Source organism: Strix uralensis, chromosome 5 (assembly GCF_047716275.1).
Source record: "Strix uralensis isolate ZFMK-TIS-50842 chromosome 5, bStrUra1, whole genome shotgun sequence".
NCBI lineage: Eukaryota > Metazoa > Chordata > Aves > Strigiformes > Strigidae > Strix > Strix uralensis.
The window spans coordinates 15,946,919-15,966,729 of record NC_133976.1 but is presented as its reverse complement, the minus strand read 5'-3'; the positions used below and the strand labels follow the sequence as shown (position 1 = coordinate 15,966,729).

The following is a 19,811-nucleotide window of genomic DNA, read 5'->3' as shown; positions in this document are numbered from 1 at the left end:
GCTTTTTAATAATGTTTTCATATAAATGTTTAGAGGGAGCAGTTGGATGTTTGAACTGTGAATAATGTTTTTACTTTGCTACAGCTGAGTTTTGGGGAAACAATGCTTACAGCAAGTAGACTTTTTCATTTAAGTGATGCATCTATATGAGAATGTTCATTTTTAACATATAAATTCTAAGTGATTGAGTCCACTGACATCAGTCACAGACCTCTGGATCATATAGATCAGAGGAAGACAAGACAATATTAGAAAAACAGTGTAAAAATATGAGCTCGTAGCAGTTTACAGAGTTTGATAATATATCATGATCTTTTGTGAGGTTGGAACTGTCTTTATAAACATAGCTTCATGACCTGAAAGAACTCCGTGTTTGATAATAAATGTGAATCCTCCAGTATTCAAAATTATAATATATTTGAGTTGAAAGAACAGGCTGGGCGAAGTGGGGCAGATGTCTGGAGCCTGAAAAACCTATGAATGAACGGAACAGTGTTAATCTCCTAAAGTAATGGGAAATCCATAAAGTATGAGCTATGTTAGATCAAGATTAACATCAGTTGCTAAACAGTTGTACATTTGTTTCATTTCCTGTTACTTGTGGCGAGCCTTTCAAGGCTGAAAATAATGCTGATTTTTCTGCTGACTTTGTCTTTCTTTATTTGACAAGTTTAGGATCTGCATTTTAGGTACCTTGTTTTAAGAAGTGTGTTTAAAAGCATATGCTTCCCTCCTCAGATTCCTTGAGTCTTTGGCTCATAGAAGTTATCTTTTTTCTGTTTTAAATGGGTATCTTCAAAGTTGCACAGCCCTACACTTTTCCCCCATCAAGCTATTGTTAGAAAATCTCTAGGTTTAGAGAGTTCTAATCATACTTTGACCTTAAATGAATTATAATAGTAATAATTAAGTTTGATACCAAATGTTTTACAACCATGATTAGTATCTTTATTGTACAAAATAAATTTTCCATGTCCAGTCTTCCAGTTGTGGATTTTACACAGGTGCTTTAGATATGTACCTTTGTCAACTGCATTTAATGTGATAGCTCGTGCCACTCTGAAATTAAGTATAAATATTACATTATTAATATTAAAGATAGGATAACATTCTATTTCATTAATTAATATAAATGCAAGGATACAGAGGTTATATGAATAAAAAAATTAGTTTGAACTTAGCAATGCATATTGCTTACTGCTTTATTTTGCAGCCTCTATGTTTTTGAAACAAGCTTTTGAAGGAGAATACCCAAAACTACTGAGGCTTTATAATGACTTGTGGAAGCGCCTGCAACAATATAGTCAAAATATTCAGAGGAATTTTAACACAAGTGGAACTACTGATCTCTTTGCTGAACTACAACAAATGGAAGAAGATACACAGGACATATTCATGCAAAAAACTCAGGATTATGAGTATGTATTATGAACTCTAAGGCAATAAAATGTAAAGCTTTGCACCCTGCAAGAAAACAGAATATTTTAAAGAAGTCAGTGTTATTCAAATTATCAAAGCAGGAAAATTTTAAAGGGTTTTTTTTTGCCTCTTCCAGTTGTTGCTTTAATATTATTTTAGAGCAGTAGAATTTTCATTAGGTTATATAATTAACAGTGTTGGATTTTCTTGTCTTTCACAAAGTCCCTGACTCTGGAACTAGTTTTATCTTTTTGTCTCTTTCAGTGAAAAAAAATAGAATGATGGAAACTCAGTTTTGTATGTGTTGCGATTACAGCAGTAGTTTTCTCTTAATGATACCAGAATCATTGGAGTGTGACAAATGCTCAGTTTGTTATGATTCACAGTTTTTATGTTTATACATTGTAGAATAAACATGATCTTAGTGGTAGATATCAGAAAGATCAACCTGAAACAGGCTTATCAAGTCTATTAGGACTTCTAGACTTATGTAAGATAAAATGATTATTTTTCGTGAGATTTGTATTGTCTTAAATATGTTCCTGAGCTGTCAGTGGAAGACTTTTCATTGAATTCAATGGAAGCAAAGTAAAAAGTTCACCAGACTTCTGACAATGAGGTAAAATGTTTGAAAAAGCTACTGCTTACTCATTTTCACAAGTAGAAATACTGAAGAGTGAAGCTTATTAAACGTAATTTTAAGAAGAGTCTTTCTATTTGAAGGTTTCTATATGCATATATATACCAGGAGATCTTTTTTTTTTTTTTTTTTTAAATATATCATTGAGTACAAGCTATTTGCTAATGAAATTTGTGAATATGAAAAGGTCTTTCATTGCAGTTCTGGATATCTTGCTGATATTTTGCAGATGTTTTTAGCACTGTTTGTCTCAAGAACAATCAAGAACAATGAATTAGGGATTCCACGCAGGTCTTACAGAAAGTGCCAAGAACTGTACTGAGCTACACAGAATTGCTCCCTGACTAGTTACACGGTTCAAGTGAAAAACAAGGTGTTATACACTATTAAAATCTTTTCAAGTGCATATATTTAAAGAGCAGAAAGAAAAAAGAGTTTCAATACTGTGAAATTTGTATGGTCTGAAAAGATTCAACTCTATTGTGTGTTTTAATTTAATTTAAAACGTAGTAATTTTGCCTTAAACCCACAGTCCAGAAAAGGCCTTGAAAGATTCACTGCAACAATATGAAGCTGCTTATTTGTCAAAATCCTTATCTCGACTCTTTGACCCCATCAATCTTGTCTTCCCTCCTGGAGGTCGGAATCCTCCTTCTTCTGACGAGCTTGACAGCATCATTAAAACTATAGCCAGGTATGCACACATAAAACATTGCAAAATGTAATCTTCAACACATTTTTTCTTGTAAGCTACAATTTTAGAAATGAGACTTCCTTAGCAGTAAAAGGTTGATTACTCTTTAGTTGTAAAACTAGTTAGTGTAAAAATTAAGTCAGGATTTAGAATAGAATAGAATAGAATAGAATAGAATAGAATACAATACAATACAATACAATACAATACAATATTTCAGTTGGAAGAGACCTACAGCAGTCATCTAGTCCAACTACCTGACCACTTCAGGGCTAACCAAAAGCTAAAGCGTGTTATTAAGGGCATTGTCCAAATGACTCTTAAACACTGACAGGATTGGGGCATCGGCCACCTCTCTCGGAAGGCTTTTCCAGTGTTTTGACCACCCATTCAATAAAAAAATACTTCCTAATGTCCAGTCTAAACCTCTCCTAGTGCAGCTTTGAACCATTCCCATGTGTCCTCTCACTGGATACCAGGGAGAAGAGCTCAGCACTTCCCTTTCCACTTCCCCTCCTCAGGAAGCTGTAGAGAGCAATAAGGTCACCCCTCAGCCACCTTTTCTCCAAACTAGACAAGCCCAAAGTCCTTAGCCACTTATCTTAGGACATGCCTTCCAGCCCTTTCACCAGCTTTGCTGCCCTCCTCTGGACGCATTCGAGTAACTTAACATCCTTCTTAAATTGTGGGACCCAGAACTGCATGCAGTACTCACAGTGAGGCTGCACCAAGGCTGCATACAGTGGGATGATCACCTCTCTATTATTATTTATAATTTATTATACATTTTATTATTTATTTTCTGTATTTTGTTTTTCTGGAATAACTGACATTTTAATTTAAGTTTTACTGTTTAAGCTTATAGAACATCAGGAAGAGAAACTTCACACATGTTGCAAATATCTAATATCTTAATTATTCTGACTGTGTCAATGGGAAGATGATAGTTGCTTGGCTGCAAGTGATAATACCTGATATAAATATTCTGTTAGAGATAATAGATAGAGATGACTATTCTGGCTAAAATTTGTAAAATGAGATGCTTAAATTACCAATAGTGTTTTTTCCCTTATAAGGTTTTGGTAAGGACTACTCTGTTTAATACAGTCTGAAAATGATGGGCAGTATTCCCAGTATGTGTGTGTGAGTGTGTGTGTGTGTGTAATATTAATTCTGACACTGTACTTGTTAGTGGGAGTTGTACATGCTCAGAACATGCCTGTTGGTGAGTTATTGACGTTATTTTGCTCCTTGCAATGGAGAAGGGTTAACGATGTGAAAATTACAAAATTTCAGCTGAGTTTTCCAGTGTGACCTTTAGCTAAGGATGTTTGGGGCCCCACAGAGTTCTTGGAGAAGGTTATTCCTATGTCAGGGTGCCTAGTGTCTCTCCAGTTCTTGGGAGAAGTTAATCTCATCACTAGTAAGATGATGGTCTTTGTGCTTGTCTGTTTTCAGTAACGTGTTTATGACTGTAGCCCCAACAGATGAACATCTGGGGGTTCCATGAACAAGAAATACTGGAAGTGATTTAGAAGTCTTTTACTTCTTCCATTTGTTCCCTGTCATTCGTTCCTTTGGGGCCTCTGTTACTATAAAGGATTGCCTAAAACACAGCTTATTAGTTGTGTCAAGCTAAGGCGTCCCCTGGGTATTTCTGCACAGCTCATGTAATTCCAGAGTTGAATGACTGTGTATTCACCTGTAATGTTTGAAGGCTGCTGCCAAAGCTTGAATGTAGTTAATTGCAGTCAATATTTTTGAATGGCTTACTAATAGTGATTTCATTCTGAAGTGTCATTCCTAAACTTTGCTCATTTTTACTAGAATAGGAACACTGCACATAAAATTCCCAAATGACTTTTTAAATTGTAAACTGAATTACGGTGCTTAGAAAGACTTGGTTATATGTGTTACTCTCTCTAAATTGACATGCCACGTAACTACGTGTTCATAGTTAATTCTTTATCAATGAAATACAACACTGTTTAGTTGTTAATTAAGATTTGTAATCTTTGCTTCCAGTGAGCTAAATGTGGCAGCTGTTGATCCAGACCTGAGTTTAGCTGTGGCAAAAAATGTGGCAAAGACTATTCAGCTCTATGGTGTAAAGTCTGAGCAGCTTGTAAGTAATTTTAAATTTCTAAAAACGTATGTTTTTCTATGTACAATGTTCTGGTTTTTTGTAGATTTATGATATAACAGTAAAGTAATCTAGATAGACAAAACCTTCAAATTGGCTTTCCATTGTATTTGGAAACATTTTCAGTTAAATTCTGCATTCAGATAAACACAGGCTATTGATAGCGATAAAATTTGTCTGTATAACTCCAAATTGAATTTGTCATATTAATTTTTTAAAAAATCAAAATTTTAGTTGCTGTTAAGTAAAATTAAGACCATTCAATTCAGTTTAATATTTGCCAACATTTGATATTCTATCAATTACATGACACATTGTCTTTATGGTATTAAAATCTGTACTATTCAAATATATTTTTTCACTGTTTGCAACAAAATTTGGGCATTTTTTCCATATATTTATTACTTGCCATATATTTGCATGACCCTTCCAGTCATTTGCCATGCACTGTTACCTAGTGTTAAACTGAATAGAGGAAGGATCCCCAAAGCCTTATCCTTTGAGTAAGGATCCCTCAAAAGCCAATGTGAGTTGTTGCTGTCATCCAAAAAAATATTTTTTAAGATCAGCAAGTTTCTCATGAAGTCTGTTGCTGAAATTTTAATGCCTTTCTTGTGAAGAGATAAAAATTAGTTTTTTACAATGAATTATTTTAAATTAATTATTTATTAGTTAAAATAAAAAATGATTATTGCAAAAAATATTTTTTACAGACCCACAAGAAATGACTAACTACTTGTATTTATAAACAAGATTTTCACTTAAACAATGTTAATTCTGAAAGCAAACTCAGACACTGGTGACATTCATTTACTATGTGGCTCATTTAAAGAGAGATACTTGCTATCAATTTTTTGTAACAATTGGCTACAAATCATTGCAGCAATTAAGTTAGTATGGATTCTGTTTACCTTTGAAATTCAGTAATACATACCTTGTTTACCATTGTTGGATGAATTGTATTGGAAGTTTGCATACTAGTGTATGGAAGAAGAACATAGGTGAAGCAGTCATGAAAGCCATAAAGAATATTTAAAATTTTAAAATAATAATATGTGTTTACACTATTTTGCTATATATTTAGAGCATAGTGTTTAAATTGGGTCTTCCTTTAAAGACACTGAATCATGGCTTCATAATTTCAGAGTGAAATTTGCTCATGGAAGAAATCAGGATTTTTAGTAGGTTGTGAGAGTCATCATAAGTGAAAAATATTACACTTGTGTCTCTATTTATCATGGAGCATAGTGTCAAATAGTGGCATTCAACTGGGAAAGAAAATAATCAGCTGTAACTGTGAAAGCACCAGGATCTGTTGTGCTCATCATCTCTGTTAATGTTTGAATCTGGCCAGGGGCTTGTTCAAAAGCATACATCATTTTGTGATCAGCCAGCTGACAAATTCTTAAGAAACCTTGAAAAAAAGTATATGTAGCAATAAGCTGACAAGTATATGATTTGTGGCTTTGTGTTAGCTGACCTTAAACTAGAAGAATGTAGGAGTAAAGAGGGAATCTGAGCCCTTGAACTTCTTGAATTTGACAACTGAAAATAAAACATGAAACTTTGAAAAACTAAGTGACAGGATTAGTCAAACTGGTGGAATGAACATGAAGGTCCTTCAGGAATATACCTGCAAATTTTAAAACATTATCAACTATGTATCGCACAGCTACATTTTTTTACTTTTTTTTTTTCTTTCTTTACCAATATACATGTTACAAAATTAAAAACTGGACAGGCTCAACACAGTTGCCAAGGTATAGGTGTATAGTGCCTTTTTTTGTGGTAGAAGAGCAAGTTGACATTGGCCTGTCAGCCCTGCATGGCCCCTGGGCTAGCAGTGAAGTCTTGATAAAAAACAGTGCCCAGCTGTCTCCCAGGCAGTTTCTTATCTCACTCCCAAGGCCTGCTTTTTATCAAGACTTCACTAAAATATCATGTCTAAACTCCAGCTGCCTCTCCAAAAGGGCATGGCTCTCTCACTTGTCCTGTGCCATGGTTGCCAGCCCCTGTGGATATAATCTAGAACATCTTAACTTTTTTTTTGTACCTATTTTTGGGCAGACAGATTGAGCCTGAAATGTGTACCATGTGTAGAACAGGAGCTATGTCAGACAGCACTGTTTCATTATGTTTTAGTGGTGTAGCCAAGAGTGCAATCTTCATTCAGTCTTGCAATCCAGCCTCCAATGATAGCTTTGTAAAGCTGAGAAGGGTGACCATGTAACGTTTCTGCTCAGATGGTTCATTTCTGGTAGCTATAGTAGAGCAGTGCTAAAGATGGAAATTCAGTTTCCTGGAGGAATTCACAATCGTGTTCTCTTCCAAATTAAAAGTAAACAAAATAATCTCAGAATTCTCAGTGAAACAAGATTGGGGGGGGGGGGGGGGGGGCTTTTAAGAGTCAATAGAATTTTTTTTTAATGTTGTTGTAATATTTCAGGTAGATTTGAATGGTGAAAAACTGAAACATGCACTCCTAAAAATATTGAGATGTTCTGATGTCAGGGTTTTTATTTATTCAATCTCACAAAAAAAGGAATTGCAATTCACTAAGATTTCATCGCTGTTTCTTCAGTTAGCTTTAGATAGGATAAATAACAAGAAAAATGTTATTCAAAACTTTACCTTTGATTTTGCCTTTGAGTAAAAGCAACATCTAGCAATCTGTACATATAGTACTCAAGCAAAACCAAGAAAAAGCGTCATCTTCCTGTGAATCCAAAACGCTTCTGTTACTTGCGGCTTCATACACCATTGACTTTTGGTTTTCAGCTTCTCCCACACCAAGAACTTAGCTGTTGCTGTGCCTGAGACCTATTCTTGTATTAACCAGTTCAAACGATTTCAGATAAGATATAAATAACCTGTGAGCAGTAGGTGATATATTCTGCTATTGGGTGAATCTTTAGATAACCCCTTGCTGATGCTTGATGTGGTTGGTGTATGCCATTAAGCCTTCAGAATTATTGCACTAATTTCACTCAGTGTAATTGCAGACATTCTTACTATACAGAGTTTGAAGGGATAATTATACATTGCAGTAAATTAAAAAAAATATTTCTGTTCATTTAAGAGTATTACCTTTCAACTTCACCACCCATCCTGTGTTTTGTTAGGTGATGCTGAGGAAGGGTGCTTGGTACATTTTCTCTGTGCCGTTATTATTTTGTCTCTTCTTATTCACATTTTCCCTAAATCAGACAACCCAAACATCTTCATAATGATTACAGACACAGCAAGATTTCCATTTAGTCACTATTTCTACATCCTTCTTATCCCAGATTGGAAGAGAGATTAACAAATCTGATCATCATGTTTTGGATAAGAGCAAAATCTTCCTCACATGCATTTGCACATTGTAATCCATTGCTTACTTTTTAATGTAATGGCTACTTACTGAGCCAGATTTTGTTCACTAGCCACTTTTTCATACAAGTGAGGTAGCCCGGATAAAAAAAGAACACTAAGTTTTCTCCTTGATTTAAGAGTTTTCCAGAGGTGTCATCCATTCTCATTTGCAAATACCTTGTTACTCATCCTGATTGACACATACAAGATGTTGTGCTCTTGTTTAACTGGCCAAATAAGGAAAATTAGCTGTTTAGTCAAATGCTGACAATAAGTACAGTGGAGGGAAGAGATTAATGAGAAATCAGTAAGTTGCATTTCTTGAAAACAAAGAAAAAGTTGAGTAATTTGGGGTTTTTTTGAGAATCCACGCTGCTTAACAAAAGATAGGAGCTCACAGATCTGCCTCCTAGAGAAATTTTTACCCATTTGTATAACTGATAGTTGAGAGCTTATATCTCACCATCTTCATTAGACACCTTTGACACGGCAGCAGTAATCTCATGGCAGGATCCTGTAGGGCAGTGGTCTCTAAACTTCATTGGTCATTCATCCCTGTCAGTAATACTTTTTCAGCATGCACCCCCATTATATGTGTATTTATTTATGAATTACATACATGTACTATTGAAGTTGTGATATTTTCTTCCTGCACCCCAATGGATTGTCTTGCATAAAGCCTGTGGTGCACGCACCCCACTTTGAAGACCACTGCTCTAGGGTAATACTCTGCAGTAAACTTCCACGATAAGAAGTGAACAGATTTTGGTTATTCACTTTTGGAAAAGAGGCCTGGTTGATTGCAGAAGTCTTTTAAATTCATGTTTGATTTTGCTCATATGCTACTTTAAATCAGATTTAGTTTATGTATATAAAAATGAAAATTGTAGTCACCTGTTGATTGGAAGTGAGACAAAACTGTATTTCCCTAGTTGATTACCTGTAATTTTATCATTTACTGAGCTGAATTTTAAATGCACTTGAGATGTTGTGGTTTCTCTCATAAATAAAAATCTCTTTGTTGCAACTTTGCAATCACTATGCTTTGGTTTGCCTGTTGATAGAGCTATTTCTCTTACTGATACTTAGAACTGGATGTCTTGTGGAGAGAAGTCACGAAACATTGAGGGTTAAAAGCTCTTAAAGTTTGCAAGATGTGTACTTTTGCAAGATCCACTGCAAGATAAATTGCAATATCCATTGTCCTTATAGAGATTGAAGAGGGAAGAACCCTATTTAGTCATAGAGTTTATTCCCTTCCCAGCACAGGACTATTTCAAACTATATATTGTTGGGGTTTTCATTGCATTCTTTCTACTTTTAGAGTGATGATTTCAGTTACCTCACATATTGTGAGTAGAAATGTAAGTACTGTATGTTCTTTTACTTTTGTGCTATTTCTGTTCAGCTTGACATGTGGGTGGATTGAAATACACTAACACACCCACCAAGTGCACATAGATGAAATGTGTTGTGCTGTGAACATGAAAATGCAGTTGTTCAGAGAAGATGCGATTCTCCTACTTTTTGAACCTGGAGACCTCTACTAGTTTCCTCCCTAGAGTTATAGTCATCCTGTCAGACTATCTTTATTAATTGCAATCAGAGTCCCACCGGCAATCCTTCCTGTTGTCTTGTGGAGGCTGTGTCTTGCTGCCTCCTCCCACCATAAGGCATCACTGTCAGAGACAAAGTGGCCTGGTATATTTTGGCCAATAAACAAGCAAAGAGTAATTTGCAGAAGCAGGATTAGAAGAATCAGGTTACCTACTTGCTTTTCAGAGCAGGTGGGGGTGATTGTGCTGACAACTTCTGGTGGATCAAACTATCTTAAAAAATAGATATGTGGATATGTAATGGTATGGTTTCATGCTTTAGTCAAACACAAACTTAGTTTGCTGTGCTTCCAGGTGGTAGGGCACATTTTAGCTCCACTCCAAGCCAGGGTGACCAGCTCAGCCTTGGCACCTTGCTGAGCGCAACACTCTCACTCAGCCTGGAGCACAAGCAGAGCAAGTTCATGTCTGCTTGAAGTACAGGCAAAGTGAGAATCTGCATGGCCGTATTACACCAGGCAGAATTATCCTAAGGTTACGGTAGATAAGGCTAAAATCAGTGGGAGTTGTGATTGCCTATAATTGGAGACGTTCCTAAATATGGAATATTGTATTTTATGGAGTAATATGTTTCAGAAAAGTTTGTCTAAAAAAAGGGATCTTTCCAGCAGACAAGAGGCTGCAGGCAGATGATATAATGGAGATCTTTCCCACTGTCAGACTTGTAAGCAATCATAAAGAGGAAGCACTCAGAAGATGGAGAAGGAGAGTGGGTGTAATGAGGGAGGAAGGAAATAGAGAATTTGAATTGGTTTTTTATTCCCTTAACTAAATGTGGTTGGACTTGTGTCATACATTTTACCAAAGCTGATGAATGGGGTGAAGGCCCAAAATACAGGCTGTGGCCAGTGCTCTGGGAGAGCTACTAATCTATCCTTTGCCCACAGCTCATGGTAGAGGCTTGGCTTCTTATCAGGATTTTACCCTGAACAGTGGTTGTGGGAATTTCTGATCATCAGGTTTGCCTAGTATAAGCCACTTGGAAGTTTTTAAGCACTGTACAGAGAACACAGTCCTTCCTGGTGTTTTGAAGAATTCTTCTTCAGCCTTCTTAAGAAAACATAAGGTGACACTCAGTGTATTTTATATATTTCAAAGTTGAAATGCTAAAGACCCAGTAACAGAATTGAATTTTGAGATTAAAGATTAAAGAGTGCCTCAAAAATTAGAGTCCCCACACCAAGCTGAGATAGTTGTCCGATATCCTCAGAGGGCAGGACATTGATTCGCATATTGAAGATCTCTGGTACCAGACACACCAAAAGGCAAAATGAGAGAGAACTCTCTATTCTGATCCCCAAACCAATGGACCACTGTACACTCGGGACACAAAGAAATTTGTATGGATTTTCTTTGGTGAATGAGTTTTTTAGGTTCTGGGTTGTTTCGAGGGAAAAGTCAGCATCAGCTGATATCTGGGATAGAGGGTAGGCAGCCTCTTTCTCACTATCCTGGATCTCAGTAGTGTATTGAGATTTATTTACATTTACTTAACTAAATATCTGACTTACATAATGTTATACATGGTTTTAGAATGTGCACCAGTCGCAAAGTACTGGAGCAGTAATACGAGCCGTAATATGTGGGTACCTAGCCAAGTACAAAAAGGTTCTTGAAAAATAACTGGGAAGCTTTGATTTAGCCTGACATTGTTTTTCAATGCAATGGTGAAAGTGGATTTCAGATGTTGTAAAACAATTCCGAATCTTTAATTGGATTAATGTTTAAATGTAAAGTGACTCTGACATAAAAATTCTATGATTAAAACTAATATACATTATTTCTAAACTTTATTTGTTCTGGCAGTTTACTGAGATCTACTTTTCAATTAACTGGTACTAAATAGTGAAACTGGGACTATGTTATTGTAAAGTATTATTATCTGTCATAATGATGAGTAACGTGTACTTAATGACAGATGTTTTTAGTGCATTATTGTTTAAGAAAGTAAATAACAAAAAAGAGCATGAGAAGTAGAAAAACATAACAATTCGTTGTTGTTTCAACCCCTCCTTCAGTCAAATGCTGTTATATCCTGATCACTCACTGTTTGTCCCCAAATGGTCTGGATTTGCTTTTGAAACAGAGCATGGGTGTGGAAAGAAAAGCATATAACTGTCCTCAGAACAGTAAATGTAAGTAAATGAGCTTGGTCTCATCTGTTTGAAGGCAAATTTGTATCGAGGCTTGTTTTGATTAGTGTTGGCCTCACTTCAAGGATCAGCAAAACGTGTCTGGTTTTGCTGCAGAAAGGCTGTGTATTAAATTGCTCCACACTGATGTTTAGGTTTATGGCTGACACTCAGGACTTAATTTGCCATCCTAGCTGTGAACTCTTGCAGTCACCAACATGAGACGTAACAGTAACGTCTATACTAGTCAGCAGAAGGTTCCTGGGAGCATTCCTGGGCACTGTGGCCAGCCGGCACAGGACAGCCTGCCTCACGGTTGGTAAGGGCTCTCCTTCCCCAAAGCATATGGCTGACTGCCGGCGCCCTTTCATGATAGTCCCTGCAATATTGCCTCTCCTGAGCCTGGAGAGTATTTGGGAGAGTAGTTGTTGGCCCAGGCCAAAAAACTTGCTAATGAGCGTCCTAACAGATGATTAGCGGTAAAGATGATCACGTGCCAGACCCAGGAACCTTTCCTGGCACTGTTTAATTTATTGCTGTGGTATAGCCAATATATGAATGAGACTGAATGAGAGCGACATGCAAAATCTGTTCAAGAGGAAGCTTAAAATGCTGACAGATTGGGGTAATTTTTTTCTTGCATCTGGAATTCATACTTTCTTCCTTCTGATGTAAATAAATCTCTAAGGCAAAAGTTAGGAGACGCTGATTTCTTCCACAGTAATGTTGCTTTTTGTCTTAAGATTTTCTTAGATTGCCAGAGCTTCAAAAGATATGCTTTCCTAAACATGTTCTTCTATCTGTAATGCTTGTCAGCCGTACTTGTCTTATTTTGAGATAGCGTTTGGTGTTTCTACCAGAGTTTTAGCCCTTGAAAAGAGCACAGCTGTCTGTGGCAGTGTGGCGAGTTGGCAACTCCAGGTACTGCTGGATGGGTGCAAGAAAACTCTTGGATATTAACTCTTTTCAGGAGTTCAACACTTTCGTCAGGTAGCCAAATATTTCTTTGAGCCAAGTCAGATGACACCTTTTTGGATGCCCGTGCAACCAATCCCTTCTGTAATTTAATATTCTATTTTTAGTGAATCTAATGGATGGAGATATAGGCTGAGGAGCATCTATCTATCTGTCATGTTCAGATATTTTTAGAGCACTGATCTTTGTAATGCTGATCAGCACCAAATGCATTACGTAAGATTAGCATCAAAATATATATAATGGAAAGTCAGCTCTGCTGCAGTTGTTCTTAAATTATTTTTAGTATTGCCCACAAAACTTGTATGGCTCGGTGCATTATCCTGCCATTGTGCTCTGTCTCTATTCTATAGGAATCATTTTTAAAGATGAATTTCTCTTCTCTCAGACCTTTTCAATCACAGGGCTCCTTCCTGAGGCTTCAGATAAGATAGTCAGTGGTACACATTACGAAGATTTTAATAAATGCCCACTTTCCACTTGGACTGAAACTGAGACAAACAATTTATCTCTCATCATCCTTCAATCCAGTTTATATTTGAACTTGTGATTTGCAGGTGCAAGATTCCAAATTCTGCTTTACTTACATCCTCAGCTACTGTTGTGTTCTTTAATGCTGCTCCGGTGACTTAATCTTTTGCAGTCACCCATAATGATCTTTTCAATTTTCCACTTTTAGTGGATATTCAGAATTAATATCTGCTTACTAAATATCTGATCCACTAGCTACCCATTTAGGATGGGTTGAAATAGATTATTTGGGAGATGGTTTGAGTTTAAAGAGGCAGACTGTGAGAAAACAGACCATGTACTTCTCACACCACTCCAGAAAATTTATTTTTGTCTTCCAAATTTTCTGCAAAAAAGCTGATCCTTTCCTCTGAGTATGTTTAAAAACTAGTTTGTAATTACTGAGGTTTAAAATAGATCTCAACTTTCTGCGCATCCATCCCATCATCGTGACTATTTATGATATTGTGGCAGATGAGTTTTTTCATGTTTTCTTTTTTTCTGGGTTTATGGTGCATCTGATATATGATAGTCAATAGAAAATAGTCTGCTGTTTGCTTTTGGTGATATAGTTTTGAAAGTGTAATTCTGTCATGACATGACTTCACAGATCTTCCAGGACATCTCCTCCTGAGATTACAATTAAATGTGCTCTGATGTTGGTTTGTATTTTTACCGTCTAAAAACAATCTCTAATTTATTAATGTTTCTTCTTGATTTGTAAATCTTGTTGCAATTAAGAGGATGAGGAAAGAAAATGCTAGAACACCAGGTAGAATAGACAAACAACAATTAATTCATCTCAAACTCTGAGCTGAGAAAGAGACAGTGTCTTTACAAGGAATTTTCATAATGTCATTTGTAGAAGAAAAAGTGTTTGTCATGCTTGATCAGAGGAATGAAGATTTAAATAAGCTGTTTTCAGTGGGTTATTTGGATGATAGGCAATATGAATGACATATTTTTGCCCAGAATTTCAAAGGCTTAAGTGTATTATAACTGATCCAGAGACTATATTGGAACATCTTGGCTCAATCGGTGAAATTGTTAAAAAAAGCAGAAATGCAAAGGATATTAAAAAATATTGCAATGATAAAACTGTTGGATGAGAAGGATTCGTTCTTAGTTTTCTCTGAGTATTCATGGAGATAGGAATTTTTTCTGAACCTTTCGGTTTATACTTAACGGTTGACTAGGAAAAGGCAGAAAGGGGCTGGACTAAACAAGTTCTCCATTGATTATGTCCCTGTCTGCCTAGTGGCAAGGAAAAAAATATATATAACATGTTGCAAGAAAGAAGGATGTTAATCTAGGAGAGCAATAATTCTGGTTTCTTCTTAGGGAAATGAAAAAAAGTAAGACCTCATTTATGGAGGAAGGCATTTGTTCAGTTGGCTTGTCATATGTATTCTTAAGGAGAAATGTACCTTACACCAACCAAAACCATTTTTTGCTCATTTAATTTATACAAGTTCCCCAAATGAAATATGCTCTAGTAGCAAGAAACCAGATGTGAGCTGTATCTCTGTTAGGATGTTTACTTGTGTTTACTCACATAACTGTGTGGTTTTGGGTATCTGCATTGTTGGTTTTTTGTCCACCCATCCTCTTATCTGTCATAGCTAAATTTAACTCGCTGAATAATTCAACAAAGTAGGGGAGAACAGGGTGAAGAAGGAGAGAGAGAATATTTCCTGGAATCAAATTCTTCCAGTGGAGGGAAAATACTGTTCATGCACTGGAATTTTGGCACCAGATTTAAACTCCAGCAAATTTATGAGGCCTGTGATAGTTTTGAATTGAAAAGCATGATGAATTTTCATTGTAATGACATAAAGTGAATTTCTGATTGCCTTTTTTATTATGTGATCTTATAAGAATTAATCCATGTCTTGTATTAGATGCTGTTATATTGAATTGGGAGCTTTAATTTGCGGGTGAATCACTATTCAGGACATATTCCAACAATGAGATTTGTCTGACAGTTCCAGGGAAATGTATCTAGTCCTCCTGTCTAAATGTCGAATATTGTGAGCTTCGGATGGAAGTATGAAATGTAATAAGCTCACAAATCGTCAAGAACAGTAGTGAAATGATACTTCAGGAAAGGTTTTCTGTAAATAATGGGTCAGTTGCAATGGTGTAAGTAATTTGAAAGATTATGTTTTCCCCACTTCTTTTTGAGGTACGTGAATTAATTATATTATATCAGTACCTTGAAAACATGGTGTTACTGTCATTGAAAAACTTGTATCTATGCTATTTAAATGAGAGAACCCAAAAATATGAATTCAATATTTGGCATATTAAAGGAATTCATTAATAGGTGTTTAAATAGGATATGTGGGAGGCTATTATATACTAAAATAATTTCAGAATAATTACTGTTTCACTGTACAGCAATAAAAGCTAAAGATGGCAGTAGGTCTAATTTAAAAATAATCAGAAGTCAGCTAAGGTTTTGTAAGTTTTTTTTAATGGAAAGATCAGAAGAGTTTTGTTAAAACAGTCATTAAGAAGCTACTTATATTGGTCAGAGAATACTTAATGTCTAGCTCATAAGTCACTTAAAAGCATTTAAACTTTAAAAATTGAATTAAAAATCTAGAGGAGAAAGTTGCATTAAAAAATAACTCCATGAAACATTTTCTTCATTCTCATGTTGTCTTTTGCTGGTTAGATCGTGACTCACATAACAAATGTGTGATTTTTTTTAAGAGATACTGGCTAAACTCCAGAAAAAAATCATCCAAGCATAAAAGGCTGGGCTTGAGAGTACTGTGTACTTCATTTTATCTTACTGGGGAAAGTGACTAAAAGACTTCTTTAGATCTAGCATGTAATTTTGCTAACAGGTAGAAAAAGCCCAAGATTGCACAATCCCTATAGCATTTTGTTATCGTGCACTCAAAAGTTATTTCATACCAAATTAAATTTTATGATTCAGAAATGGATTTTCGTAAATGTATGTTGATATGGTAAAGGCTTTGGAATTTTGCAGTTTTGGAACAACTGTAATGATAGGTGGACGATGTAAAGCTCATTTATAATCTTCTGCAGGGTAGAAGTATTCTAATCTCCATTAATGCCTTGACTGGATAGCAGAAGAGGTAGATGGCAATTAAATAAATTGATTATATTTTTTATGTGTAGGTGAATATCACCCTATCATGTTGGATCTGTCTCATGTGTCTTGGGGATGGATATCTGCTCTTCACCTCTGAAGGTGCATTCTCAGTAGTTGCTTGGGACCAACAGCTATTGGGATGACATATAAAATATGATTAATCATTCAGTCATTAATCTGGCAAGCATGAAAAATTCAGTAAACTGTTACAGTCAGAGGTATCAGGATCAACACACATTGTCCTTGGAATCTTCATCAGACTGGAGCTAGCTGGATAAACCTGAGTCAGAAAAAATGTTAAATACAAGGGGCATAATTTTTGGAAGTTGAGAAGTGATTCTGAGTGCTTCAGGTTTAGGATTCTCTGAGATTCCTTAAGGGAACTGGGTTGAGGTGCTTTCTGATAGCGTAGTTGTTTTAAAACATCTCATTATTTAAGGACCATGAACTATTACTCACTTTTGATTATTCGTACAGTGCTTTTCTTCTCAGATGATTCAAAGGCTTAGAGATAAATCCTGCCTTTTCTGTTACAGAAAGACCATTTGCTGTTTTCCTTCCATTTCTTCCACTTTTGAAAATATTCAGGAAGAAAAAAAAAATACCAAACCAGAAATAGCCAATAGCGAATGGTTCAATGATTGCTGTTGTTCTAGCATGAATAGTATGAGCATGATGTTCAGTCTTTTTTCTTGGTTAAGGACTTCACAGTCCCTTCAAATTTTTCTTCCCAAAATAATGATTGTGTTTTTTATAAGATTTTGAATGCCTTCACCATAGGGTTCTTTTTCTATATTCCTAGAATATGAAATTTTCATTTTTCTAAGGAAGCTGAAAAAACCCCCACGGTATTCTGGAAGCTACAAGAATGTCCTAAGGGTGCAATATAAATGCTTTTATGTACCTTTTAAGTTGTTGCCTGAACTCACAGCTTGTTCCTTTCTTCGTGTCTTAAAATATTTCTTCTTCTTTGAAAAATTAGAAGTCATTCCAAGAACATAAATTCTTACTTACAATTTATTCTTAAATTTTACTTGATTTTTTTTTTTTAAAGCAGAACATCAATTTTCATTTATCCTCATCAGTCAAGGACCTTATTCGCCCAGACACATTCATTCAAATCCTACACTTTGAACCTCTAAATTATGTCCCTTCTTTTTGCAAATTGCTCTCTAAGTAGCTAATATATTAGGTGACATAGCTAGTGGAGTTCAGGTTATTCCGTATTTTTCTGCTAAATGGTGTCATATTTTTACAAAAAGTAGCAAACTGATTCTAGTAAACTTTTGTGTTTATTAGGTGGAAAGACACTGTAAAAGGCTCCTTCTGCCATATGGAAAACATTAAACCTAATAGTAAATTGTCCCAATTATTTGTAGCTTATGGGAGAAATCCCAGGGCCAAGCCCTATTGACTCAGAAACTCTGTAAATGGATTCCATGCTTTATAATAAGTTGTTATGATCAGGCAGAAGGCCAAGTACCAGATGGATCGATTGCTTTCTGCCAGAGGTATGGCCACATCAACTGCCTCTATCAGGAAAGTATTTATTCTTGAAAATGTCAGCTTGACAATTGGAGTTCAATTTGTGCTATCAAAACACATTAGTCTTGTGATCCTAGAGTTAGATCAAATGCTTTGTTGAGGGGCACTACTTTTGTCTTATTTTGATTTAAGATCTTCTCTGTACTCCTTCTAAATTATGATGCTGTTTCCTGCCCTTTAGAGAGTGCGTTTGCTGAGGCTGTTTTGAAGTAATCAAATAAATGGAGTTTTCCAAAACTGTCAATAAGGATGCACACAAGATCTTAGTTACTTAGTGTGAAACTGAGCTTTTTCACAAAATGTTTAGTCTGTGAAGGGAATAGTAGCAAACCAGCTCACAAATCAGTGTCTCTTCTGAGCTGCCACCTGTTGAAAGAGGGAAAGTTAGTCACTTTGAAACGCTAAACAAATTATAGGAAAAGATGTATCAGTAGTCTGAGCTTTTCTGCAAGAAAAAGACAAACTCAGTTAGCATTTTTTTATAACCCGAGGGAAAACTGATGATTCTAAAATAGGCTAGATGAATTACTCAATAGAAATGCTAATTCCTCTACTTTGTGATTTCCTGCCTATGGTCAAAATTTCATTCCTGAAATTTTCTGCATTGGACAATTTACTGATCGAATACGAGATTGCACCTGCAGGTGAAGCAGTGTAACCACATTAGTGTACTGAAGGACACAAACTAAAAGAAACTATTTTCCAAAAGGACTTCTGAGTTTGGTGAGAGCACAGTGCCAGTCATGGCTTACAGTTTCTTGACCATGTCAGGCTGAAGCAAGTCAGATGGCCTTCAGTCAGCTTGTTCCTCTTTGTGACACAATTTTTTGTGTATCAGCTTTTCCAAGTGTCCTTTTTGGTTCATTAAACTACGTGATCTACTACTTAGTCCTCAGATTCTGTTGAATTACATTTTGAAAAAAAAAAATATTCTAAGCAACTTCCTCCAGCTAGTCAGCCACTGGGTTGAACCTGCAAATTTCAACCTCCTACCTTAGAGAATGTCCTCATATACATGTCAGAAAGGCAGTAGTACCTCCAGTGTTTCTTTCTCAGTTTTAACAGCTGCCCTTTGAGTTTTCTTGAAATGCTGTGTGGGACGGAAAGCTCACGTTACCATTCTGTGAGGGTACCATAAGACATAGTCCTTGTCTTAGTGCCTGGATGCATGATACAAAAGTCCTGGCTAGTATTCACTGGTGGGAGACTTGTCTGCCTTACTCCTCTCTTCCTCACTAACATCTCATGTTGCTGGTGTGCTGGTAGCTCATACTCGCAAAGGGTGCTCATACTGACATGTCACCCATTGTAGAATTGCTGCTTGATGGGGAGTGGGGTGCCTGTGCTTTGCTAGTGCCCATGAAATTGCTGTAAATAGTAGACAGGCTTTGAGGTAAAAGCGGCAGCAGTTTACCCAACTAAAGTGAAGAGCGTAAGAAATCAATTGCTATACTTAAAGACAGATATAGAAAAGTGGAACAGTTACAGTCCTTGTTGTTACTGCTCATTCAGGTCTGGCTTCAGCATGGCTTTTTTTCCTGTTTTCTTTTCAGCTAGCAGGCTCAAACCAGACTAACTCCCAGGGTGACTGATGGTTCCCTGGAGATGGGATCTGGTTCTTCAGCTACACTTCGTTTCTTAGTTGTTTCTTTCCCA

The 19,811-nt window shown here is 36.1% G+C and overlaps 1 protein-coding gene across 3 annotated transcripts in view; it reads left to right on the top strand.

The window, feature by feature from the left end:
* The window catches only part of COG5 (component of oligomeric golgi complex 5), a 214,829-nt gene that overhangs the window by 166,401 nt on the left and 28,617 nt on the right, over positions 1-19,811 (top strand). For all 3 annotated transcript variants that reach the window (XM_074869976.1, XM_074869975.1, XM_074869977.1), the window contains exons 12-14: positions 1,214-1,418; positions 2,592-2,753; positions 4,779-4,878. In XM_074869976.1, the coding sequence (XP_074726077.1) occupies positions 1,214-1,418; positions 2,592-2,753; positions 4,779-4,878 (467 nt within the window). The remainder of the gene's footprint in view (positions 1-1,213; positions 1,419-2,591; positions 2,754-4,778; positions 4,879-19,811) is intronic.